Below are 26,662 nucleotides of genomic sequence, written 5' to 3'. Positions count from 1 at the left end.
AAACAATCTCACCTTTGACAACCAACAAAATCAATTCAGATAGCTGCAGACAAGCCCACTTTAATACTGTTCCTTCTACACTGGGTAAAAATAATTGTCTGAATCCACCTGACATCTTTGCTTCCAATGTCCACTTAAAGATGTAAACTAGCATAACATCTACAAAGTTGCCTCAAAGGACCATAACACTTATTGCTTGGACAGGCCAACGATACATCTAATGCTTCTCCTACTGTGGCAAGTAGAAGATGCTTCTGAAAAGACAGAGGATTCCCCATGATACATTTGATTAGCTATTCAATAAAGGCACCCACAGAAAAGATGGCTTCTTCAACCTGGTGAGATTCTCTCTAGACCCTGAAATATAATGGGCAAGAAAACAAGGTCATTTTTATCCTACACTAGCAAGTTCAGTGTAATTGCAAATGTTTTTCTTACTAATAAAAAATGTCGAATCCTTTTAAGAATCTAGCCAAGCAACCTGCTTTAATAGCCTCCCATGGAATAGCTTTGGTTGGAGGAAAAACAGCAATGCCAGGAAAGTGCTATATACAAATAGAGTGGTACATCTTCATTTTTAGGGTGTGGGCATTGAACCTTGTCTCTAGTAACTCTTATAATGGCATAGTCAGGGTGAACTGGAACACTGCTCCTGTAACACGGGTCACTTTTCCCCGCCATTTACTAATGAAAGAAATGATGACTCAGTTAAACTCAACACTAGCGTTTGCACTTCCCAGGAACACACTCTCCAAGACTACACTCCGTATCTTAGAACATAGTTTTCCAGCATCTGTTGTCTTTTCTACCTATATCCAATTAGGCTCTCCATGGGGAATTAATATAAATACTCCACAATCAATCGCGGTCCAAGACATCCCAATGTCGAACAGGGGTATGCTTCCGCCTTTGATTTAGGGGAGAGACTTCCAGCTTGACAAAGTGGGGAAAGACGTTCAGTTGGATCTGAAGAGATTCAAACAGCTGCCCAGGTGACATGTGGGAAAACCCACCCTCTCCATTTCATTCTGCAACACCCTTATTTTCCATAGGAGGGAAGAAAGGGGCAAGGTAAACAATGAAGTGACCGGTCGCTGTTCCCAAAAGCCTGTATCTCACACAAAAAAAATAAACCTTCCTGTAAAAAAAAAAAAAAAAAATGGGTTGAATCTATAAAATTCCTGAAGTTACTTCCTAGTGAGAATAAGTCTGTATTAGCTTGGAATGGTTTCAGCTATAAGGAAAAGAAAACCTAATGAATCATAGTCAGAAAGTTATTTACTTGTTCCTCAAGAAATCAGGAACTAGGGGATTCCGAGTTGGGTGTAGCAGCTTAATGATATCATTAAGGGACCAGGTTCTCGGTGACTGCTCAGCCGCCATATGTAGCTGACCTCTGTCCCCTGAAGGTGCCTCCAGGTTGCAAGACAACTGTTGCGGTTTCACATACCACATCCCTCCCCAGTATCCCATTCCGGAAGGAAGGAAAAGTCACAAAAAGCTTTTCTTCACAAGAGAAAGAAGCCCCTCAGTATCAGACCCATCCTTTGATCCATTCCTACTTGGCAAAGGTATACTAAAATGTTGTTCATTATTTATTGGAATTATTACGTTTCAAATTTAACCAGGCTTCCCGTATTTGTGTTGGCTAAATCTGGCAACCTTTAGTACCATAAGTCTCACGGAAGGTAACTCTCTGGAATGGTAATAATTTGTTACCGATTGTGACGTCTCCTAGTTCAACCAACTGCATCTGTGTTTCCCTGAGAAGAAGTAAGATCGCTACCATAGAGACGCAAAGAGAAGGAAACCTGCTATGTTCCATTTTCTTCACATCCAGAAGAGGCTCTGGAAAATCTACTCCTGATTTCGGTAGGATAATGAAAACCACCTAGATTGTGATCTCTTCATGCCGCCTTCAAAAAACACATGGAGACCGAACAGGAGAAATTATTAAAATGTGGGGCATACAAATCCACAGCATAACCAAGAGAAAAAGAACACAATGAACCTCCCCATTGGCGCAGAAGTAGAAGAACCATCGACTCCAGCAGAACTGGCTCTGGAGACCACTCTCAGCTAGAGACCAAGCAGACAAGTAGAGAGAGGGAACAGAATGCCCATATAACACAGGTATAATCACCACATAAAGAGAAAGCTCCATCTTCAGTAGAGAAATACTAAGAACAGATCTGAAACCCGCACAGGGCTCAACGTGCAAAGGAGCAGAGATGGCAGTCTTGGGAGCCATCTTCTGGGGGGAGAAGGGGCTACTTGGAAGGGGCACTCTTTGAAGACTGTTGGAGAAGGAGATAGGAAAAAGAGAAACAGTAAAAGCCAAAACAAACACACAAAGAAAAGAAAAGTCACAAGGTCAGAAGACCAACTCCCTCCAAAAACGGTGATGAAAGCGAATAAACTGTAGTGTACTGAGAGGCCAGTGCACTCTTGAATGTGGAACTTAACAACTCATCTGAGCTCGCCACCTCTGTCCACACGTAACTGCTCCTAATGGCCTAGGAAAGAAAAACATTTCAAAACGAACGGAAGCCAGCGGGCAAATATCCATGCAACGTCTCTACAAGCACGAAATAAAAGGTGAATCAAAATACTCCAGCTTCTAAAATTCCTGCTCAAGAATCTGCAACAGAACAAAACTCTGACACTTAAACTCTAACGAAAGACACTAACGTAGAGCCTGAAGATATGAGAAGAGAGCTCAAATTAAAAATTTTAAAACACATATGGACAGGAAAACACCCAGAAAGATGTGAAACTAGTGTTGACTAACACCCTGGAAATAAATCAAAGATAAAACTATATTAAAAGTCATCATTAGAGGGGCACCTGGGTGGCTCAGTCGGTTGGGCGGCCGACTTCAGCTCAGGTCACGATCTCGCGGTCCGTGAGTTCGAGCCCCGCGTCGGGCTCTGGGCTGATGGATCAGAGCCTGGAGCCTGCTTCCGATTCTGTGTCTCCCTCTCTCTCTGCCCCTCCCCCGTTCATGCTCTGTCTCTCTCTGTCTCAAAAATAAATAAACGTTAAAAAAAAAATTAAAAAAGTCATCATTAGAGGCACCTGGGAAGCTGAGTTGGTTAGGCCTCTGACTCTTGGTTTCAGCTCAGGTCATGATCTCACAGTTCGTGAGTTCGAGCCCCACATCAGGCTCTGTGCTGACAGTGTGGAGCCTGCATGGGATTCTCTCTATCCCTCTTGCTCTGCCCTTCCCCTCTCACTCCCTCTCTCTCTCTCAAAAATAAATAAATAAACTTTAAAAAAATGTGTTAATTAAAGAAACAATAATTAAATTATAAGGTCTCTATCAGAGAATTAATTCAACTGAAGCTATAATCAGGAGCACTGAGGAAAGTCATACAGATAGAAAAATAACAGAACAAAAAAACGAAGTAGAGATTAAAAGGATCCAAGGGCAAGTAGCTAAGAAAACAGGCAAAGAAGATCCAATAGACTTATAACTGTATCTAATTATTAACAATTCTCTAAAGAAAAAAAAATCCTCTGTGCCTCTAGACAGAGAGAGAGAGAGAGAGAAGAGAAGAGAGAGAAGAGAGTCACTAGCAAGGTAAAAAGAAGTCATCAATCAAGGTACCCTTCAAGTATCAAGGCTATAAAAACTATTTTATACAATTAAGAACTCAGGGAATTTTACACTTAGAAACCCTTTCTAGGGAGTGTAGCAGGGGATATGCTTCATCCAACCAACACATGAATGGCAAAAGAACTGACAATGAGCATGAACTATAATTATAATCTGATATTAACAGCAATGGTAGGAAAAGGATAGAAGGAAAGTAAGTATATGTTATGTGTTCTGACAAAGCCGGAAAAAGGAACTTAAAATAGAAGATGAAAAAATTAGAAATGGTAAGATAGAATAGACTAATGAATAGTTGGACTCTAAGAGTTGAAGACTATCATTTAAAGCTGACAAACCAAATATAAAAGCCTAAGAGAGGAAAAAAGGAAATGAGAGCCTATACACGTTATTTGTAATAATCACTAAAATAAAAATCGAAACTTTCCCAAAAGCCAAACAAAATTTTTTATTTTTTTATTTTCTAAGTTTATTTATTTATTTTGAGAGAGAGAGAGTGTGTATGTGTGCAAGTGGGGGGGGGGGGGGGTGGTGCAGAGAGAGAGGGAGAGAGAGAGAGAATCCCAAGTAGGCTCCACACCACCAGTGCAGAGCCGGATGTGGGGCTCGAACTCATGAACTGCGAGATCATGACCTGAGCTGAAGTTGGATGCTTAACCGACTGAGCCACCCAGGCACCCCCCAAAAAAATTATTTTAAAAAAGCAAAAACAAAGCACACAAGGAAACACAGTGAAAACAACACAATGCAAATGGTATACATAACTCAACTCTGCTATACTATGGTAAAATAGTATAGCAGAGTTGAGGCTTTTTGGTCATGTATATAAATGCCATGAGCTTAAAAATTGCCACTCAAAGAAAATGTGTTAAAATCCGCTCATAAGGCAGAATCTGACTTCTAGAACACAGTATTCCCAATGTCCAAGAATAATGGCTTAGGGTAATGAAAATGATAGGCATTGCAAACTAATATCAGATAACATATCCAGAAACACCATTTCTCACCTCCCAGACTCGTCCAGATTCACCACCGACAACACAGTAAGGTGAGGGGAACGGGTCTTCTTCAAAAGCACCGATGGGAATATAAACGATTCCAGCCCCCACGAAGGGGGTTAGACAAACTCTAACATTTGCATCTGCCTTTTGACTGAACAATCCCACAGCTAGGAATTTCCCCTGAAAAAAAAGCTCTAACAACACAGAGAAACATATGCATCAGGTTACCAAGTATGGAGTTGCTGGTAAAAACAAAATACTGCAAACGACCTAATTGTGTTCATCAATGTCCAGTGAAATAAACTATGGTAACTCGCCTTCAACACAGCTGTAAAAAAGAAGAAGAAAGATCCCTATGAACTACTATGGAGTGATTTCCAGGGTATATTAAGTAATAAAAGAAAGAAGAAAAAAATGCATGGATAGTATCCTAAGCATTTTACTTTGAACCATAGTTTTACACATTACAAAAGAAAATAAATTAATAAAATTAAATATACAGAGACGGGGGAGGGTGCTCTTAAGTTGAACCAAACAGAAACAAATTAACCTAACTAGATATCAAATTAATGATATCATTATAGAGGAGAAACAGTATTTGTTCAAGCAACTTTTGACTCAAGTAGCCTGACTGGATTGCCACAGGGGCATTTATTCTAAGAACAAAAAGAAATCTTGAATTTTACTTAAATCTGTCTTTGGCAGTGGTGTCGGTAAAGTCATTCCAATACTATTTTGTGCGTCCAGTAGTAAGTTTATTAATATTGATAAAAACCCTGGTTCTCACTGTGGGAGGGAGGGGAGAGAAATACGAAATGGGTTAAGAAGAGGAAGAACCCGTATTAGTGAATTAAATCGTGGTAACACAACCAACTCCAGATACACGATCCCGATCTCTAGACTCTTTGACTGAAAAAGGGCCTAGAATGAAGGACACTCTTACTACCAAAACCTTGACTTTAAAATATCATTCCTCACTGGGGCGCCTGGGTGGCTCAGTCGGTTAAGTATCTGACTGCGGCTCAGACCATGATCTTGCAGTTCGTGAGTTCGAGCCTGCGTCAGGCTCTGTGCTGACAGCTCAGAACCTAGAGCCTGCTTGGGATTCTGTGTCTCCCTCTCTCTCTCTCTGCCCCTTCTCCTACTGTGAGGGCTCTCTCTCTCTTTCTCAAAAATAAATTTAAGAAAACCTTACAAAAAAAGATTCAAAATGGGCAATGGCCTCTCCCTCAATGGGGAAAAGCTATTGGAGAGGAGAGGAGAGGAGAGGAGAGGAGAGGGGAGGGGAGGGGAGGGGAGGGGAGGGGAGGGGAGGGGAGGAAAAAGAAAAGGGGCCTAGAATGAAGGACACTTACTACCAAGATCTTGACTTGATCTTGACTTTAATATCATTCCTCATTGGGGCGCCTGGGTGGCTCAGTCCGTTAAGCATCTGACTCTTGGTTTTGGCTCAGATCATGATCTCACAGTTCCTGAGTTTGAGCCCTGTGTTGGGCTCTAAATTGACAGCTGCCAGTGTGCAGCCTGCTTGGGATTCTCTCTTTCTCTCTCTCCCCCTCCCGCGCTCTCTCTCAATAAATAAATAAACTTAAAAAATATATATATATCATTCTTCAACAGGAGAAATCATCAACTTGGAGAAATGGCTATATCTGGGTCTGAGGTAGAGAAAATACAAAGTGAATATTTTCTTGTACTATAGAAGAGGGAGCACTGAAAAAACAGACTGGGGACTTCTCAAAAGAACACAGGAGTCAACTTGAAAAGCCACCCACTCACCAGACTCAGGACAAGTGAAGAACCAAACAGAAATAATGTCATCAATGAATCACTACATTTAAGAAGAATCCATGAGCTCATAAGAATAGTAAAAAGGAAGAGTCATGAAGGGATTACAGAATTGGAAATTCCTCATCTCGAAACCACTGATCTAATATCAACTTGGGGAGGAATCCTCAATAGATGCTAAAATCATGGGGAGAGGTTGAAAAGCAATAAAATCTTCACAAGTCTCAAAATATTAGCCCTCAAATTTGATTAGTTAAAAAGACAAAATCCACCTTTACAGTGGAGAAATCTAGCAGGTACCTCAACCAGACGAGTAAATAAATTTACCACCACCAAAAACGGGACTTCTAACCTTATGACATGAAGCACCAAAAAGGGTATAATGTCACCTGGGTGGTTTTTGTGCCAAAAATGCTTAATCCTTCCTCCAGTCCCAGAAAAACAAAACGAAACAAAACAAAAACCCATCAAACAAATCCAAAGTATGACTTATTCTACAACCAGTAGCCTGGTCTCATCAAAACCATCAATATGAAAGACCACTCCTCAAGCCAGTCAAGGGAGAGGGGATCTTCTAGATTAAGGGAAATAGAGACATGGAGAGAATAATGGCAACATAGGATTCTGAGTTCTGATCAAAAGGAATGGATCTACAAAGAAATCTTTTGTGACCACTGGCGAGATCTGAAGACAGTCAACTGGATGAGATCACTTTCCTAGAACCGACAATGACGTTTTGGTTATTTGGGAAAATAGTCTCAGCAGAGGCATCCTGAAATATTAAGGGGTGCATTTTTACAGCATCTGCAACGTTCAAAATTCTGGAAAAAGGTGTGTGTGTGTGTGCACGCGTGTGTGTACGTGTAAAGGGAAAACGTTAACTTTTGGTAAATCCAAGTGAATGAAATGTATGTGTTCTTACTAGTCTTTCAACTTATCTGGGGATCTCAAATTTATCAAAATGATCCACTGGAGAGACCGTATCACAGGCACATCTTTTTTTTTTTTGAACATATCAAACAGTTAAGCCCCCAAGGGCACAAAGCAAAGAGCCCCTGCCATAATGACAGACTTCAGGATGATCTAGAGAGAGGCAATCGGCATCTGGAAGCACCAGGAGCCAAGAGGAAGCCATGCCAGTGTCCCCCAGACCACCCACTGCCCTCAGACGCTGGGCCCTTGCTGAGGCAGCTGTCTCTTCTCTAAAGCTGTCCGCTGAAGCCTTTGTATCAACAGCCGCCTTCGCTTGCTCATGGAACACGCATGACAAGGGTGCCCATCCGTGTCCCCAGATCGCAGTCAGGGGTGGAGAGACCTCCTTCCCAGAGCCTCTCGTTTTCGTTCCTCTTGCCACTCAGGCTCTGCCCTCCTTCTAAGTCACCTCGCCCCCAGAGATGTCTGACAAGGCAGACAAGGTTACTGGTCAGAAACCGTGAACAGAATAGGGAAAGAGGGGAGGAGAGATGGACAAGAAGGGGTGTGCTCCCTAGAACTTCTCTCAGAGTATCAGAGCCAAAGCTCTTACCGTTTCCATCAGATTTGAACGAGGCGTTATTGACAGCTCTCTTGTAACCATGAGCAGAAAGCCTGGTGGAGAAAGAAGCCAACAGTTGGAGAGATCACAGCCGCCCTGACTGGTGGCAGAACTGGGGTCCTAGAGAACGGCTGTACTTTCTGGATCAACAGAGGCGTTGATCCAGGCTGCAGTCTATGAGCCAGTCAATTCTCTCTCTTCTATTACTTTTCCTTCCCCCCGGTTTGGACTGAAGTTTCCGATAACTTACAACTCCAACGATCTCAAAGGAAACATTTCATGAAAAATATTTTTTTCTTGGGCCACCCGGGTGGGGTGTCAGTTGAGTGTTCGACTCTCTTGATCTCAGCTCAGGTCTTGATCTCAGGGTGATGAGTTCAAGCCCCGTGTTGGGCTCCGTGCTGGGCACGGAGGCTACTTTAAAAAATACACATAGGGGCGCCTGGGTGGCTCAGTCGGTTAGGCGGCCGACTTCGGCTCAGGTCATGATCTCGCAGTCTGTGAGTTCGAGCCCTGCGTCGGGCTCTGTGCTGACAGCTCGGAGCCTGGAGCCTGCTTCAGATTCTGTGTCTCCCTCTCTCTGACCCTCCCCCGTTCATGCTCTGTCTCTCTCTGTCTCAAAAATAAATAAAAACGTTAAAAAAAAATTAAAAAAAAAACCACATATGCACGTACATATGTATATATATATTTTTTTCTTGGATAAATAAATTAGAGAAACAACACTTCATTTACATTTTCATCCCTCTGCTATCAATTCACAAAGCAGATTAGAATACAAAAGGCTCTGAGAAGTCCTGCGGTAAAGAAACATTTTAGGTTTGTTCAAACCAGTGTGTCCCAAACCACTTGACTTTGGAGCTATCTATCAGCAATCCTTAGAAGCAGTGCTCCCTCAGAAATAACTTTTGTTAATGACCGTGGAAGTCATTCATTCGCCTGAAAAAGAAATCCTACCATGTACCATCACTTAATTTCAGGCACTTCATTTCCACATTAGAAATCTGAGGTCGAGGCAATCAAATAAAAGATTCTAACTCGACACCAAAAAGCTTAACTATACTTGCAGGGGTCCACGGTACTTGTGAGCATGCCTGTATTATACTGGTGGTATAGAAAGTTAGTGATTTCCCAACCTGCTGTGACCTAGCAGAGCACACAACTTTTTCATATTTGTATCCCCAGCAGGTTGAATTATGTCTGATACAGAGGAGGGACTCAATAAATGCTGAAGGAATAAAATCATTACCAATTTACTTTTTTCTGTGGGAATTATTTTCCTTGCTGCTTTCCTTCATTTTTCCCTCTGTTACACATTGAATTAATGCTTTTATTGAACAGTCTGGGGTAACTCCTCGTTCTCAAGTCCTGGGAGGATAGAATTCATTCACTGCTCATTAGTGTGTACAACCAGTTTAAGTGATTTGTTCATTGCGCATTCCCTTTTACTTGTCCAGATTGAATCGGGTTTGATCATTACGGATCTCTTTAATCTTTTATTTCCTTGGACAAACTTCTACAATTAGAAATGTTTCTAAGTCCTGTTTTACCTCATCTTTCAAACTAATAAAGAATGGCAAGTTTAATACACTCTTTTCTAAAGAAGGCACATTAGAGGAAATAATTATAGGCTACTGTGCATAGACCTAGTGAAGTTAACTTCATCCCTTCCAAATAGAAGATGAATTCCCAGACATCAGGTTGCTGGAACAGATAATTTGGCCCCTCTCCCTCTATTGCCCGTACAAGCTAAAGTAACGCAGGTCTTTGTAATATTTTTCGATTCTTCCAATGACAGTGCAGAATATGAAATAAACTGCAACACGTTAATAAAAAAAACCCAATTATGATGGAATAATAGATGTAACAGTGGGGAATTTGGTCGGCATCCCTGAGAACAGAATTCTCAGCCTGAGTAAAGACAGAGATGTAAGACTGATGAGGATAAACTGTAGAACTCCTTTCAAATTGGACATATCTGTATAAACCCGTGGTAGATTTCACACATAAAAATGCACATTTCCAACGCTGTTAACTAAAAAGCCCTAAAGACTAATCCAGTAATAGTGAGGATCTCAGCACTCATACTGCGGGGGGGGGGGGGGGGGGGGGGGAGGGGGGGGAGGGGGTCTCTAAATATCAATTTTTTTTTAAAAAGGAGGAACAAGGGGTCTTTGGAGAAATGGCTTGATTCCATTTCTGGAACAAGAAATACCCAAGGGGTGTATACAACAGCTTGTCGTACCGCACACAAAAAAAAGAATATTAGGGACATGTCAAAAGGACCTAGGAGCCAACAGGAATGCGCTCTCACTGACCAAAGATGGGGTACCTTAAAGCAATAACGTCAATGGAATAAAGCACATCAACTATACGTAAACCCATTATTTTGTAATAAAACTTGAAAACAAAACAAAACACCTCCCTGGTAGCTTTTGATGAATGCTAGGAAAAGAACCTCCGAGACGACGGAAGAACTGTGGCACTGTACCTCGTGGTACCTACCAAGTAACTGATGAGAAGTCCCCCTTGATTAAAGTATTCCAGCCAATGAATGAAGAAGGAGTCACAGGAAGAGACCGTGACGATTTTGCAAACCCTAACGAATAACTAACGGGCCTGCGTGACGGTGGCCGCGAGTATCCCAAAGCAGACAAGCCGTGCCTCCTGACGGAAATGCACGCCAACGACGTGATGATCAGGCTCATCCTCAGCCTCTCGAAAACAAATGTGAACTTGGATCGAGCCTTCCCCTCCTACTACCTATCAATTTAGTGACAATATTAGAGATAGAACATGATAAAAGACCCCATAAAAATGGAGTCAGCAAAATCTTGACCACACAAAGCTCTAAATGCCCTAGATGCTTCAAAAAAGGAAAAACAACCAAAAAAAAAAAAAAAAAAAGAGGTAAGCTAGAGATAGAATAAAAGCAATTTATGAGAAGTACCAAACGATCACAGCGTATGAACTCTGTTTGGACCTTAATTAACAAATTACAAAGAAACAGTATTAGGAGACCAACTAACACATTACAAAATAGAAATATTAGGAGACAATAGGGAAAATCTGAAAACAGACAGGGGAGTTGATACTATAAAGAAATTATCATTAATTTTTTACAAGTGATAATGGTATTATGATTTTACTGTGGAAAAAAATGGCCCTTATCTTTCAGAGATACATACTGTAATATTTAGGGATGGAATGAAGTGGGTGAACTGCTTTAAGATAATCAATAAATGAATGGAGATTGGCCTTGAGTTGATCACTATGGAAGCTGGAGGTGAGACATGGTGTTCATTATATTATTTTCTCGGCTTTTGCTTTCAATTTCCAAAGAAGTTTGTGTAATGCTTGCAGTGAAAGCCGGAGAAATAGGGATCAGATGTGATCCTCCACCTGGAGTTCAGACCCGGAATTTAGGAGTGTGTAAAGTGACAGGGACATAAGTTTCTGATCAAGTACGAGGAAGTGTTTTTGAACTAAATTGTTCATTATGGCAAGCAGGGCTATCTGAGGAGAGTATACTTCTGGTTAGTAAAAATACACAAAGTGGGTACTGACCATGAGCTGAGGGCTCGCGTTAAGTTATTTTTCAGACCCATTCCAATGTGGTGGTCTTGTAACTCTTTTTTCCGTACCTTAAAGACCACCTGATTCAGGGTACTAATTGCAAAAACATGCACAGCGTTGGTTTCTGTGTGCTTGTGTGTGTCGTGTGCATGGATGTGAAGCAGAGGGCCTGGGATCCAGAGCACAGGCGTGGAAGAAAAATGAGAACAGGCGTATAAAACATTTAAGCAGAGCAGGAATGATCTAAAAACAAATTTATGTAGCCCTGCTATGCTTAACTGACTACTGCTGAGAGTCCCGGTGAATTTCTTTTCGTTCACTGAAAAATAAAAATGGTTTCTCTATCACTAGGTAACAAACCCAAACATCGAGCTTTAAAACACTAATTTAACTGGGTTTCAGGAAACCATGCAAAGAGATCATTAAAAGGACACAGTCCTATGCTACCTGGGCATCATTTTCTTTACTTCAGACATGCTAATTTAGTCTGTTGGGATCAGAACTTCCAGCCCAGTAGACTTTTTACAAGGGTCAAGATTCGACTCAACAAGAAACTAAGAGAGAAAAGACAGACAAAAAAAAAAAAAAAAAAAAAAAAAAATATATTTCTTCCAAGTAGTCTTTAAGACTATTCCGTAAATCTTGTACTAAGTATCTGAATAGACACCATCCACACTGATGTTTTTTCTCCCCTTAGCATAAAGGAAGGAATTTTTTATTGGGTTCTTCTCCTCTTAATCAAAGAAAGAATAATCAAGTGAATGAATTCTTCACTTTGTCCACATCCTCTCCCATCACGAAGAGCACCTCTACAGTATAACCCAAGTTTGATTCTGACCTACTCAATTACATAATCAAATCCTCTTTCTGGAATTTCTAGTTTCATTCTACTTCTCTCACTATACTTTGGCTTCCTCTGTTGTGCAGAAAGCCTCTCAGCATGTACCATTTGCATATTGGATTAGCCACTGCTAGCCTAGAATCCCATCCCTAGGCCTTGCCAGTCTAGCAAGGATTTTCTTACACTTGAGAAACTGGAAAAATCACATTGATGTGCATGTGCATTCTATTTGAAGACGGTTATTACTTTCTCTTCCCCAGGCAGCTTGGGTGTTTTGATTCTCCCCATCACTGCAATGCTAAAAATTATTCCTTTGACTCTACTGACTTCCAGCCAAGTTCACTGCTAACCAAAATTAAGGAAAAATAGCATTCCAGATGCCTCAGATAACTGTAGCATTTGAATTCTCAACACAGGACATTTGAAGGCATCATCATCTTTTAGAATGAGCCAACTCAGTTCTATGAATTTGGAAAATTTCAGATGAAGCCTCAGTGACTGACCCCCTCTCCTCATTTTCTATCAACATTTATAGAGTACGTACAAAGGAAATCCTACTTATTGGCAGAGAGATGGTAAAACAGGCCAGAAGTGTGTGCTTTAATCACCGGAACTAGCCCTAACTCAGCGTGAAAAGTCATGAGAAGGAGGATTTCAGAGGAACCGTTTGACAAAAGAACTTGTCTTCAACGCACTAAGAAGACAACTACAGATTGAGGGAGCTTAGGGGTCCATGCTATGTGCTTTCTAAGAGAAAATGAGCTACTAATTAAAGAAAAGGTTTGACTAAAATCTTGACAAACACAACTCTGTTGCTGTTAACGGACCCTTCACCACGTTAGAGTAGGGCCCAAAGGACCGGGCTACCCACGTATTTTGACTCTGTGAAAGTGAAGCTGAAAAGATCAACTACCAGAATGGAAGAAGTTCTATCTTGCTCAAGGAAATTCATAAAGATTGTAATAATTTGCACCTGGCGGGAATAAATAATATCTGAAGTGATTTTTTTTTTCAGGTAGATCGCCAATTACTAGCCTCTTCTAAGCAAAATAACTCAACCTTCTACCCATAAACTGCTTGCTTACTCTTCATTAAAGAAGGCACTGTGGTCAACTTACTATTTCATTCTTGGTATCCAGAACACTGTAAGTGCTGGGGAAAAAAAAGCAATTCTCTAATGAATGAATGAATGAATACCTGCCTAACACGAACTCTGATTCAGCTGGATTTTTCTAGTCTGTAAAACAAATATGGACCATACTTGGGGTTTAGTTTGCTTTCTTCGGGGGGAACACTAATGAATATTTTTCTTCAGTGTTAATTTATTTGTTCAGTGAACACAAAGTTTTAATGAAGCTGGAGCTATTATTCCAACCCAGCCACGTTTGCGTTCAGCCCCCCTAAATACCTTGGCTGGCAGCTGCAAACTTGGGACTTGGGGAAAGTTCTCACCATTCCTTCATCAAAATGTTGCACGGTGCCTAAGTATTTACGCAAACGATATGGTCTATGCTAAATACCTTCCAAGAGTAGGGAATTTGGGTATGCGGTAGACACTGGGTATCTATACAACCACCCCTAACAAAAACCCTGAGCACGGGGTCCCTAATGAGTTTCCTTGGTAGGCAACATCTCGCACATGTTGTCACAATTCATTGCCGGAGGAATTAAGTGCTTTCCGTATGACTCCACTGAAATCAGTCTCTTGGATGCTTAAGCTTCGTTTCCTCTGGACTTTGTGCCATGTGGCTTTTCTTTTTGCTGATTCTGTGTTGTATCCTTTCACTGCAATCAATTATAGCCATGAGTGTGACTGTATGAGGAATCATGTGAGTCTATCTTGTGAATCACCGAAGCTGGGGTGGTCTTGGGGAACCCCAACACAGGGGACACAGCGAATCTGAAGCGGTAAGGAAACAAAAGCGCGGTCCGTCAACAGCGGGGAGCTCGCGGGATAGGGCTGAGCTGGAAAGGAAGACACGGGCCCATTGGTAGTGCATGCTCTCCCCTGACCCAGTATCCAGTTGAATCGGCCATGTGGAACCAGAGGGAGGTAAGCAGGAGTGAACTTAAGAAAATACACCGAGTCCAGATGTCTCATTTTTTTTTTTTTTCCACATGGGCTAAGGTTGATCTAAAATACCTTTCTACAGGACACGGAGCTGCTTAGAAATAAATACTAGAACACCAAACTCATGCCTAAGCCCCCACTAGGTCCTCCCAGTACATCTTTTGCAGCTTGGCTGGAGTCTGCCCTTTCTCAGAAGACCACCTGTTTGCTTCAAGATGTGCCACATGGTTGCAGATTTGCACCATGTTGCATTTTCAATTAAACCAGCTAAATGGGGTGTTTTAAAAGGACGATTTCCAAGCTGCCAGGACAATAATGCCACAAACTCCACCAGATTTTATTAGAGCCAAATGACAGTATAAATCATTAGGAAGACGTGTGCCAACCACAGAAACAGCAATGTCTCAAACTCTGGGAGTACTGAACACCATCCAGTTGGCTGAGAAAGAACCGTGTGGCTTAAAATCATTTTTCACAATTACTATCCTAGCTAGTTCATAGTTTTGGGCGGATATGCCCCACATGCATAGTCGAACTCAGCTAATTTTCACTCTGCTGATCGACAAATATAATTTTTTCCCCTCAGAAAAACCACCCAGAGAGCTTTCATGAAATCTCGAGGTGGTACATCAAAAAAAGGGAGCCCATTTATTACAGCCTGGCTTGAAAGATGCATATTAAATAGGCCACCCTCTATTCATCACAGAGAATTCCACTGTACTAAGACGACAAATTCGGAATATCAGTCATACTAACTGTCAGAGTCTGAGAGTCAAACAGCAAGATTTCACAAGCCCTTCTTTACTTTTTTCTTTTCAATTGAGCTCCCCTTCTACAAGGCAAGAGGGGGAAAAAATTAAGTTATTAACTACGGGCTTGTCCAAAATCATGACTAGTTTTTTTTCCCCCCCAAAATATATTATTTCTTAACAGTCAGACAAGAGATATCGTACAACGCTACACCAATGTCTCTACATAATAAAATATTTACATGGCTAAAGGAATAAAACCTTTTCTATCAAACTTAGTTTTTCACCCAAGTTTCATTTCCAGGTGGTTTTCCTGGGATTGTTCATCAGTAGCCCAAGTGCTGCATTCCATCCATGGATGTGTATTTTAGGATTTCAAAAAACGTTAAGCTGCTGCAAACTGAAGATCCCTCCCACAAACAAGAATCTGCCAATAAAGGGCATCTCCCCCCTGCATTTCAAATTCAGCATCTGTGCTAACTCTGTAGGGGAGGGAGGGATGCTATTAGGACAGAGCTCACGGGAGGGGGGGGGTTCAACGGTATCATGTTCTATTCCTCAGTCGGGGGGTGGGTGGACAGGTATTTGTGGTATCCTTAGAAGTGTCTCTATACCTGAAATATCTTACGATAACTTAAAAAAATATCTAAACCCCCTGAATTTGTTCGATTGGCATTTCCAGACCCTTGAGAGGCACCTTACTTAGCCTTGGTGTCTCTAGAGTCAAGCTGAATTTTCTTTAGTAGGGTCATAATGATCCGTTATACCAGCCGGGTACATTAAAACCCTTTCTACCGTACCGAATTCCCACAGACTTGGCCAAATCTTGGTGACCTTTCCTGTCAGATAACCTTTGTCTGCGGAGCATCTTGAAAGAATATAGAAGCCAAGCATATTTCCAATCAATGCAAGTAAAGTAAAAATATCTTCTTGTATTAAAGCTGCCAGCTTCCCAAAGAGAAAATGTTGTAACAGAAAGGTAGAAGATCTAGAAAAACAAGTTAAAATGACCAAGCGTGCTTTAAAATGTCCCTTAAGTTTAAAAACCCCTTCTTACCCCAGCTGATAGTGGGAATATGGAAGCTGGCTGTAGTCATATAAACCTCCTGTCTGAGGTAGGGTAGGACAAAGTGGTCTCAGGCGGGTCCCGGGACCCTAATGTCCGCATAGATTGGGAACCTGTTAGAAATAAATGCAGATTCCCAGATCTAGGCTGGGGACGTGTGTGAGAGGGGTAGACCGCAAGCCCTCCAGATGATTCTGACGCCCGCCAGTTTGAGAACCATGGATGTCAAGGTTGGAAGGCCGGCCTCAGGGCTCAGAGCGACTGGCTTTAAACACCAGGGCTTGCCCCTGATAAACAGTGGGACTTTGGACAAGTGACTTCATGTGTCTATTCTTTGGGTTCCTCATCTGTAAAATGAAGACAATAATAGGTCCCAACTCACTAGAAACCTGGCGGTGAGATAGCACATGTGAAAGTCTGCCAGCATGCTTGACATATCCTGAGCACTCAAAGGTGAGCAATTATTTTCTCTACTATGTAGATCACCAAAGAACTGCTTTTGTTCCAGATTACTCAAGTGTTCGTTTGATTAGCGTTTGTGGAGCATTTATTACTTATCAGACCTCAAGCAATGAGTGACACAGGATTCCCACCTCGCTGCCATGCTTCTCAGTCCCGACTGCTTAGTAGAATCACCCAGTGAGCGTTGATAAAATACCCCCCACTCAAGCCACACGCCCCAAAACATAAAGAATCTCTGACGGAGGGGGGCAAGATTGGGTGTGTTTTTAGTTTTTTTTTTTTTTTTTTTTTTTTTTTTTTGAGAGAGACGAACACAGACAGAGCATGAGTGGGGGAGGGACAGAGAGAGAGAGGGATTATGTACATAATCCCAGAGAAACTTCTGGAAGGAACCCGTTGTCCAGCCAACTTTCACTGGCGCTTAGATATTCCCCTCCTGCTTTACTGATCTCAGGAGGCACAAATCACGGTTCCCCCCAATCCTTGGTGCTTGCCATCTTGGCCGGACAAAGAGCAGGTGCAGAAGTCTGTCCGTGCAACAAGAAGTGAGTGCTAGTTTTAGGATTGCACTCTCCCAACTCCTGGAAGCCTGAGCACAGTATTTCAGGACAGAGGAGTAATTATACGGCCAGCGTCTCTGTAGATGCAGTTGGAGATTTCCCCGGATATGTTGCCCAAGCTTCCAGGCTAGACATAATGGTTTCACACACCAGTTTCCAGGGGGAGGAGCCACAGGGGCAAAGCTTTTAAATTAATTAAAAGAGACACCCAGGCACACTTCATGCCATTCTTTAATCTCCACTCTCCTGTGATAAATATAGAATGACAGGCCGGGGCCCAGGCTAACGAGCTAAAGGCAGGACCCTATGGAGGCTCGCCAAGCGGCCCTCCGAAACACTCCAGCAGGGCCCAGGGTCCAGAGAGAGGAAGAAGAAAATCAGCACCTTGCTCAGCCGGGTCACCGATGCGTCACCAGAAGGCTCTGAAAAGCACGTGCTGGACAAGTGATTCCCCCTCTTCCTTGACTAGCAGCAGTTTAAACAACAGACAAGAGGAAATAGCATGTATTTCCTTTTAATTGCAATTAAAAGGTCAGAGCATAATAACAGTAAAGACTTACTGAGGGTTTTCTAGTGTCAGAAAAGGCACTACGCTAAGGGCTTCTCATGTAGTACTTCATTTAATTGTGGCCACCGGCTTCCCAAATGATCCTCACCTCCTAGTATGTACACCCACATCATACAGTTCCCTCACACACGAAATCGGAGCTGGCATGTGGGGCCGATAGAAAATTCCAGAAGAAATGGTCTGTGACTTCTGAGGTTGGATAATAAAAGACATCACTACTTCTAACATGACTTCCTGGATTATTTGCCCTGGGGGAAGCCAGTGCCATCTCAAGTGGACACGCAAGCAGTCCTCACCACAGGATGAGGCCAATAACGAGGCCACTTGCAAGCGAACCCTCCAGCTGCAGCCAAGCCTCCGAGTCATCCAGCCGAAGTCCCAGACGCCACAGAAAGAGAAGCCATCACTGCTGGGCCCTGTCTGAACAGGGCCCGTGAGCTGTTTGCAAAATTAAGTTCTGTGATTTGTTACACAGCAATAGCTAACTCATACATAAGAACCAGATACTTTCACGTTACAGTTGAGGAGAGTTCGAGGTGACTCATGGGCACAGTGAGTGAAACAATGGGGATCCGCATGGAGGTTGGCAGATTTGAAGTTCTAGCTCTCATTCCATCCCGTTACTCCTGACAGATCAACTCAAGGTACATAACCTCTTTCCCATCCCTTTTGTTAAGGGAAAAGCAACCATTTAATAGGAAGCTTCGAAACTCTTTAGTTGTTCCAAGATACTTTGTTCATCCTCCATGGCACCCACTACTCTGCCTTGAATTTTAGCCGCTTCTCTGTGGATAGATTCGAAGTTCCTGGAGGGCTGGAGTAGCATCTTTCTTAGGATAGTGCTTCTAAGTAGGAGAAGGGTGGGGACAGGATGCCGGGTCAGTCCTATGGACTCCCATCAACCTGCCTGGTTTGTCAGCACTGCTCTACCGCGTTCGGGCTGGGTGATTTTAACGTTTGTTTATTTTTGAGAGAGAAAGAGAGACGGAGTACGAGCTGGGGAGGGGCAGAGAGAGCGGGACACACAGAATCCGAAGCAGGTTCCAGGCTCCGAGCTGTCAGCACAGAGCCGGATGTGGGGCTCAAACCCACGAACCACAAGATCATGACCTGAGCCACCCAGACGCCCCAGGCTGGGTGCTTTTAGACAAGTCGTCTACATTTCAGGAGCCACAGGTTCCTTGCTCTTAAAACAGGGCCAATATCCACACACGCACTTTCGCTCACACTACATGAGAAACATACTCAAAGTATTTAGCACATCGCCTGGCACACAGTAAGTGCTCCATACACACGTCACCTATGTGAATTATCAAACAGGTATTGAAACACAGCCGATGTTGAAATGCCCGAACAAAAGGTCTTCCCTCAACCTTTCCTGACACGCAAAGGGAATTTCCAAAGAAATAGCAACGGTTCTTGGGGGAGAGGAGATCTCGCTCTACGGGTACTGAAACCTTCGGAGTCCCCAGGCTGGCCGAGGTGCTAATGCCTTGGCCATGGTTCCTCCAGAGCCCAGGCCAGCCTGCCGAAGCGGTAAGAAGGTCAGGGAAAGCTGCCCAACACGTCCCGCGCTCGCTGGGACCGGTGCCAACAGCACACCAGCTCTTTCTTGCATGAAGAAATGTAAGGCGACGAGGGTCTCCTCTGCCCGGCCTCATGAACAGCGGTGGAGAGGGATTTCTCTCCCATCCCCTCTCTTAATCCCATTATACTCTTATCATTTTGTCAGCAACAGACAGAGCTCCCCAGGTCCTGCCAACACTCTTTCCAATGCCTTCCCAGTGGCTCACTCTTCCTTGGTCTTGGAGCTAACAAGCTGTCAAGGGTCCTACTGTCCCTTCAGGTGATTTCTACTCGAATGCTGTTTAGAGTCCCGCCTCCCTTTGAACTTAGCTTTATGGCTCCCGCTTTTTTGTTGGTTTTTTTTTTTTTTTTTCTTTTTTGGCCTGAAAGAGTTTTCTGTGTAAAATTCTCTCTGCGGTTCCGAAATATTTCCACCACCTTCTACTTCTGGGTGAGACTAAGAAAAACGAGATTGGGAGAAAAGCCAGCCGCTTTCACCCACCTCAAAATAAGCACAAGTTCCTGGCATCGCGAGGCGCTAGGTCAGATCTTCCGGGGGTTAGAAGCGACTTCGCTCCCGCCCCAGTGTAACAAGAGTACGATTAAAATATCGACAGCAACGAAACAAAGCGCCGAGGGAAAGGTGCCAACGCGCCGCAGAGACGGAGGGCCCAGGAGAGCGGAGGAAGGGAAGAGGGGACAGATGAGGACGAGGGACACTTGGAGCAGTCGCCTCAGGCATGGGCCCTGAAGAAGGGGTGAGTCCCCACCTAAGTCCGTGGCGAAAGGCAGGAAGAATAGCCGGGTGGAAAGAATGAAAGGCACAGAGGCAGGAAAGTTATGAGATGGGTCCGCAAAATGCTACGGGTTTGCAGAGAAGCAGGGACAGGACCGCAAAAAATGAAGGAAGTTAAGGGAAACACCCTCGCAATAGCCAGCAATGAAGACTTTCAAAAACAGAGGAAGGTAAAGGTCTCTTTGTAGATTATAGAGCAAACCAGGGACATGGGGATTTGACGAGTAAGAATAAGTAACGTATTTCTCAGGGATCACGGACATAAAACCCTAAGACTAGAGAAATATATATATATATATATATTTTTTAAGTTTATTTATTTTGAGAGAAATAGAGCGAGCACAGAAGCGTGCACACATGTGAGCAGGGGAGGGGCAGAGAGAGGGAGCGAGAGAACCCCAAGCAGGCTCCGCGCTGTCAGGACAGAGCCTGATGCAGGACTCAAACCTACGAACCGTGAGCTCATGACCTGAGCCAAAACCAAGAGTTGGCCACTTAACTGACTGAGCCACCCAGGTGCCCCAGAGAGACAGAAATACATTTCCAAAGGAGGCAACGGCGGTGAACAGGCGGACAGCTCTACTCAACACTTAAGCAAATTGCCCTCACTGAGAGTTTCTGCCTGAACCAATGAACTAACTACAAGTCACATACTTTCCAGCCAGTCTTTCCCTTAGTTTAAAAAACCATTTTCCCTAGTGTTTAAAAACCATTACCTAAAGTAAGCAAGCACATATTAGATGACTTGAGCCTGGAATCTGCTACTTACCAGCAGAGTCATTTCAATGACTTCTGAGAGCCACTGTCCATTACTCAGACTCGTTTTTAGGTGGAGGACACATGAACCCGATCACTGATAGGTCTAAGGGTGCCTGTCTGCACCTTAGTATATTTTTCTATCCTCTGGCCCAGATGTAGAAAGCTACACAGAGTAAGCTCTCCAACAGAAATTCTGTGAATCCAAACTCCTTTCTCTTTTGCCTCACAACCAAAGAGCAAAGTTCCAGAAAGATCCAGAAAACAGCACAGTCCATCTCCATATGGAGATGGAGGTCCATCTCCATATGGCTGGACCATAGTCCAGCCAAATCTCATATGGTGGGTCTCCTGGAACAGGAAACCATCCCTGGTCACTGCCTCTGTGTCTTCCCAGACCCCACAGACGTCCCCTGGACAACATAGCCCCAAGCCAGGCTTCCTCACCATATACCACATGCTCGGCCACTTGGGATCGTTGAAGTAAGTCGGCTGGGCACGGCTGAAGTCATAATCCCTCTTTGTCCGTCTTTTTACCACTTGCTGTTGGATCCACTCCACCTGCCAAGAAGAAGGACATTTGGTGAGCGTTCAACATCCACCACGGTTAGCACGACATCAATGACGGTCTGAAGCACTTCCCATCCTGAGCCAACTTGGTTCAAGTCACAGACTTCGCGCTGGCAACGAGAATCCGAGCCTCTGCTCTCAGATTCTCTAGACACCTAGTTCTCCTTTATTTACTTATTTTTATTTTTAATGTTTATTCATTTTCGAGAAAGAGAGAACATGAGCATGAGCAGGGGAGGGGCAGAGGGAGAGAGGGAGACACAGAATCCGAAGCAGGCCCCAGGCTCCGAGCTGTCAGCACACAGCCCGACGCGGGGCTCGAACCCACGAACCGTGAGATCGTGACCTGAGTCAAAGGTGGACGCTCAACCAACTGAGCCACCCTAGTCTTTCATGACATCATCATCCCTATCTCTCGACAACATGGTAGCTTTCTGGCTTCTTCAGAAAGCATGTTTCACTCACAATTCTTTTTTGCAAGTTGACAGTGTTAATCTTTTAAGCTCATTTTTTCATCCTTACTTCATCTAAGGGTCAGCGAACTTTTCCTATGAAGGTCCAGATAATTCATATTTTAGGCCTGCAGGCCATTGACCTCTGTCACAACTACTCCTTCCGCCCTTGTGCGCCACAGACAGACAGAAATGAAGGGGTGTGATAGTTCCAGTAAGACTTTCTGTAGAAAAACCAGTGGCAGACTGCATTTGGCCCACGGGCCACAGTTTTTGTGACCCTTGCCTTACACGACACATCAAATGTTTTTAATGCTCTGGGATTGCACAGCAAATTTTAACATTATCCTGGGATCAAATCCTCTAGGATCACAATTTTTCTTTTTTCTTTTAAAGAAATGGCTTCCTACAACATAGCGTAGTAGAAACAGCAATATTCGGGGAATCAGAAAACCAAAGCCCTAGACGGGTCTCTGGCACACAATTAGAGAAATCGCTCAATTTCCTGAGCCAGAGAGGCTCCGTGCCAGCTCACATTCAAACTCCCCACACTTGAGAAAGTCTTAAATATTTAGCCACAACATTTGCCTCAACAAGGCAACTGAGAACTTTTGAGTTGAATACAGTATGGTAACCTAAATGGAAGAACTACATTATGGAGGTGTTTTTTTAAATGTTTGTTTAGTTTTTGAGGGAGAGAGATACAGAGAGAGACAGAATGCGAGCGAGGGAGGAGCACAGACAGCAGGAGACACGGAAGCCAAAGCAGGCTCCAGGCTCTGAGCCATCAGCACAGAGCCCGATGCGGGACTTGAACCCACGAACCACGAGATCACGACCTGAGCTGAAGTCAGGTGCTTAACCGACTGCGCCACCCAGGCGTCGCATGGGGGTGTTATTTAAAACAGGTAATCATTATGGCAACATAAAAATAAACAATTTCCCTTTTGTTTTTTTTTATTTTTATTTTTAAATTTTTTTTTAACATTTATTTATTTTTGAGACAGAGAAAGACAGAGCATGAACGGGGGAGGGGCAGAGAGAGAGGGAGACACAGAATCGGAAGCAGGCTCCAGGCTCTGAGCCGTCAGCCCAGAGCCCGACACGGGGCTCGAACTCACGGACCGCGAGATCGTGACCTGAGCCGAAGTCGGACGCTCAACCGACTGAGCCACCCAGGCGCCCCAACAATTTCCCTTTTGAATGGTGCATCTCAAATGCATTATCAGCCCGGGTGGCATTCTACAATTTGTTCCTAAATTCTCCTTTGTTTGATCTCCCCTGGCCATAGCTTATTTAGCCATAATACTCTAAAATGTTCTGTTCTACCATTTATCCCTTCTCTCCACAAAGGGATTAAAAATTGAGGGGAGGGAGACTTTGTGGTGCACTAGTGATTCCGTTGGCACCCATTCAGTAAAGATTTCAAAACCACTTTTGCCTACTTGATTAAAGATCTCTGGAGGAGATACTAAGGTACTGATTACCAGGCTCAAGGCGCACGGTTATAAATAAGGTACGAAGGCCAATAGCCAAACTAATAAATTTCTATGACTCTCCCACTGAGAAAATCTATTCAACGAGGCTATTGGTACGTAAGATGATTCGAATAGTGAATTCCTAGTGATAGCACTAACAAGGCAGACAGAATTACACAGCCTCCTAAATAAATATAAAATCCATTTATGACAAGCATCCCAGCTAAGCATGATACGTGTGACTTCTCCGACCAGTAATTTAGGCAAAATGATCAGTCCAGGAAAAAAAGCTAATACATGAAAAATAATATTCTCCAAAAGGAAAGGTTTTCCTGTTCCTGTTTCAATTCATGTAGACTAAGGGGGCCCTCTGGCACTGGCACATTCTACTCCCACACACATCCCCAACATCATACCTTGTACACTGGACAGAAGAGATTGTGTGCATTTCTTTAAACTTTAAAGAAACAGTTGTCTTTAAACAACGGTTGTCAGGGAGGCTAACAGGGGTCTTGTTTTGTCTTTGACTCAAGAGACTGCTCTTTAGAAGTCACATCGAAACTAATGCGGCGTTAAAAATGTGTGTACTTTTTTTTTTTTTAACGAAGAGGGTAATTTTTAAGCGGCTGGATTTCGAACAATACAGGGAAAAAATCGATCTCTTTCTCAATCAAAGTAAAGCAGCCAGCATGGGCGTGCATGCACTGTTTCTATTTCCAGGAAACATTTTAATCTCTTCGTTTCAAACAATCTTTCTAAGGAATGAGTCTCATTCACCCACTTGTTCATTCAAAAAGCATTAAGTGTCTCTTCTGCACCAGACGCTGTGCTGGGAATATAAAGATGGGTAAAAATAGTCTTTGGCTTTGAAGGACTTACATTTTACCAAGAAATAGTTAGCAAGCGTTCCACAGTTTTCCACTTCATAAAAATGTAGTCATCTCCATGAATGACATCTAGCACTCTGTTAATCAGGCCATTTGTGAAAAATTTGATTATGCAAATTAAATCCGCGATCCTTATTCTTACCGCCCAAGTCACATCGCAGCAAGACTAGACCAGTATACATGCGTATGCTAGGGGAAAGAAGGCCACAGATCCGTTTAGATGGAACTCTCTCTGGGGCGCCTGGGTGGCTCAGTCGGTTGGGCGTCCGACTTCGGCTCAGGTCATGATCTCACGGTCCGTGAGTTCGAGCCCCGCGTCGGGCTCTGTGCTGACAGCTCAGAGCCTGGAGCCCGTTTCGGATTCTGTGTCTCCCTCTCTCTCTGCCCCTCCCCTGTTCATGCTCTGTCTCTCTCTGTCTCAAAAATAAATAAACGTTAAAAAAAAAAAATTTAGATGGAACTCTCTCCAAACGAACCCTCCATCGGCAGTGGTCTTTCCTAACAGAACCTCCATAAATTCTCAATTGCCACCTGTAGGTGTCCATAAACCAGAAGGGGTCAGATCCCCCAGCGTGGTCGCAAATAGATTGCCAGAGATCAGAACAAGTCTGTTCGGGGGGGTGGGGGTGTATCACTGTTTCTACAATGACACTGGGAGTGTGCACTTGCCCTAAATGCACACACAAACACAAATGGACAAACGTGGAAGGAGTATGTGAGGAAACCAAGTGCCAGCCATGTTCCTAGATGAACTACAGGCACTAAAATAGAACCACATATCTTACCAAACAGCATCTCTTCTGTAATTTTACCAAACAAAAGTGCTTAGTTATAGGGCGCGGTGGCTAGAAGGTGACACAGCGAGTTGGCATCGAGATGGGGCTTTAAGTCACTGTCTGATCACAGGGCTGAAATATTCAAGAAAAGTACAGTGGGTTGTTTTTTTTAGCGTCAGATGCCATGTATTTTGTCTTGGTATCTAGGAGTATGAGTATATAGCCCTACATTTTTTGGAAAGTGGGAAGAACACCTCTTGGATCAGAAGATTTCTATGACTGGAAAGACCATATTTCTATTTTTAAACCATTATCCATATGTCTGCCCTTAAGCCCTTTAAGAAAAAGCTCAGAGGTAATGCATTACACAGACTGCACTTTTTGCCAAGAAGCCTCAATGCACAGAAAAGATACTTCGAAATTCATTTTCATAAAACTATGGTCAGCCCAGGAAACAAGGAAAACCCTGTGCTTTCCCTCACTGGTGTAACTTCTGAAAGTTCGATTTCTTATATTAAGGAACTACAGTTCATCCAGACTGTGAAAACCACAGGACCTTTGAGATCATCAGTGTATCCTCCATGAACTTCAACATACGTGTGCTCCAGGTTATAAGGACAGTCCCTTCCTCCACCCACAGACCTCGTCTCCCTATATGGTCCAAGTGGATCTAGGCATCCACTGCTTCAGCATCGTTGCCGAAAGATGTTCTCTTTCATCAGATTTTACTTGTCAAGCAAAGCACGTTCAGTGATAATTCTGGGCAATCCCCCTGCCCAACATCTCAGCTGAAATCCTATCTCATTAGTTTGAAATTTAACAACTTTCTGAAATAGGATTAAAAAAAGAAGCTATATGAATATACGTGATGTGACTTTTATATCAATATTAATCAAAAGCTATGATATCACAAGAAAGATAAATACTGCAAGGCATCACTTATATGTGGACTCAAAAAAAAAAAAAAAAAGCCAGACTTGTAGAAACCGCTGAAAAACGGTTGCCAGAGGCTGAGGGGTAAGGGACATAGGGCGGGTTAGTAAAAGGGTACAAACATTCAACTGTAAGATGAACAAGGCCTCAGGATCTAATGTATGACCGAAGATTGAATGTAATGGTAGTTGATAACACTGTATCATATAACAGAAATTCGGTAAAAAAGTAGAACTTAAGTGTTCTTACCAAAACACATGGATATGTATACATATATATGGTGATGAATATGTTAATTAACTCGATGGAGGGAATCGTTACATTTTACCTATAGATGATCATATAATCACTACAACGTATACTTTATTTTTGTTTTACTATATACACAGTTTATTGTCAAGTTAGCTAACATACAATGTATACAGCGTGCTCTTGGTTTTGGGGGTAGACCCCACGATTCATCGCTTACGTACAACTATAATGTACATTTCAAATATCGTACACTTTTGGGGCGCCTGGGTGGCTCAGCTGGTTAAGCGTCTGACTCTTGATCTCAGCTCAGGTCATGAACTCACATTTCATGGGTTTGAGCCGCACATTGGGTTCTGCATTGACA

The 26,662-nt window shown here is 43.1% G+C and overlaps 1 protein-coding gene across 1 annotated transcript in view; it reads right to left on the bottom strand.

The window, feature by feature from the left end:
• Positions 1-26,662, bottom strand: part of PCSK5 (proprotein convertase subtilisin/kexin type 5) — a 456,194-nt gene that overhangs the window by 345,760 nt on the left and 83,772 nt on the right. Inside the window, 1 exon segment of the mRNA XM_032595566.1 lies at positions 21,398-21,511. Coding sequence (XP_032451457.1) covers positions 21,398-21,511 — 114 coding nt within the window.

The sequence above is a fragment of the Lynx canadensis genome, chromosome D4 (genome assembly GCF_007474595.2).
Source record: "Lynx canadensis isolate LIC74 chromosome D4, mLynCan4.pri.v2, whole genome shotgun sequence".
Classification (NCBI taxonomy): domain Eukaryota; kingdom Metazoa; phylum Chordata; class Mammalia; order Carnivora; family Felidae; genus Lynx; species Lynx canadensis.
The sequence above is the reverse complement of the archived record's forward strand: the minus strand, read 5'-3'. Positions and strand labels throughout refer to the sequence as shown.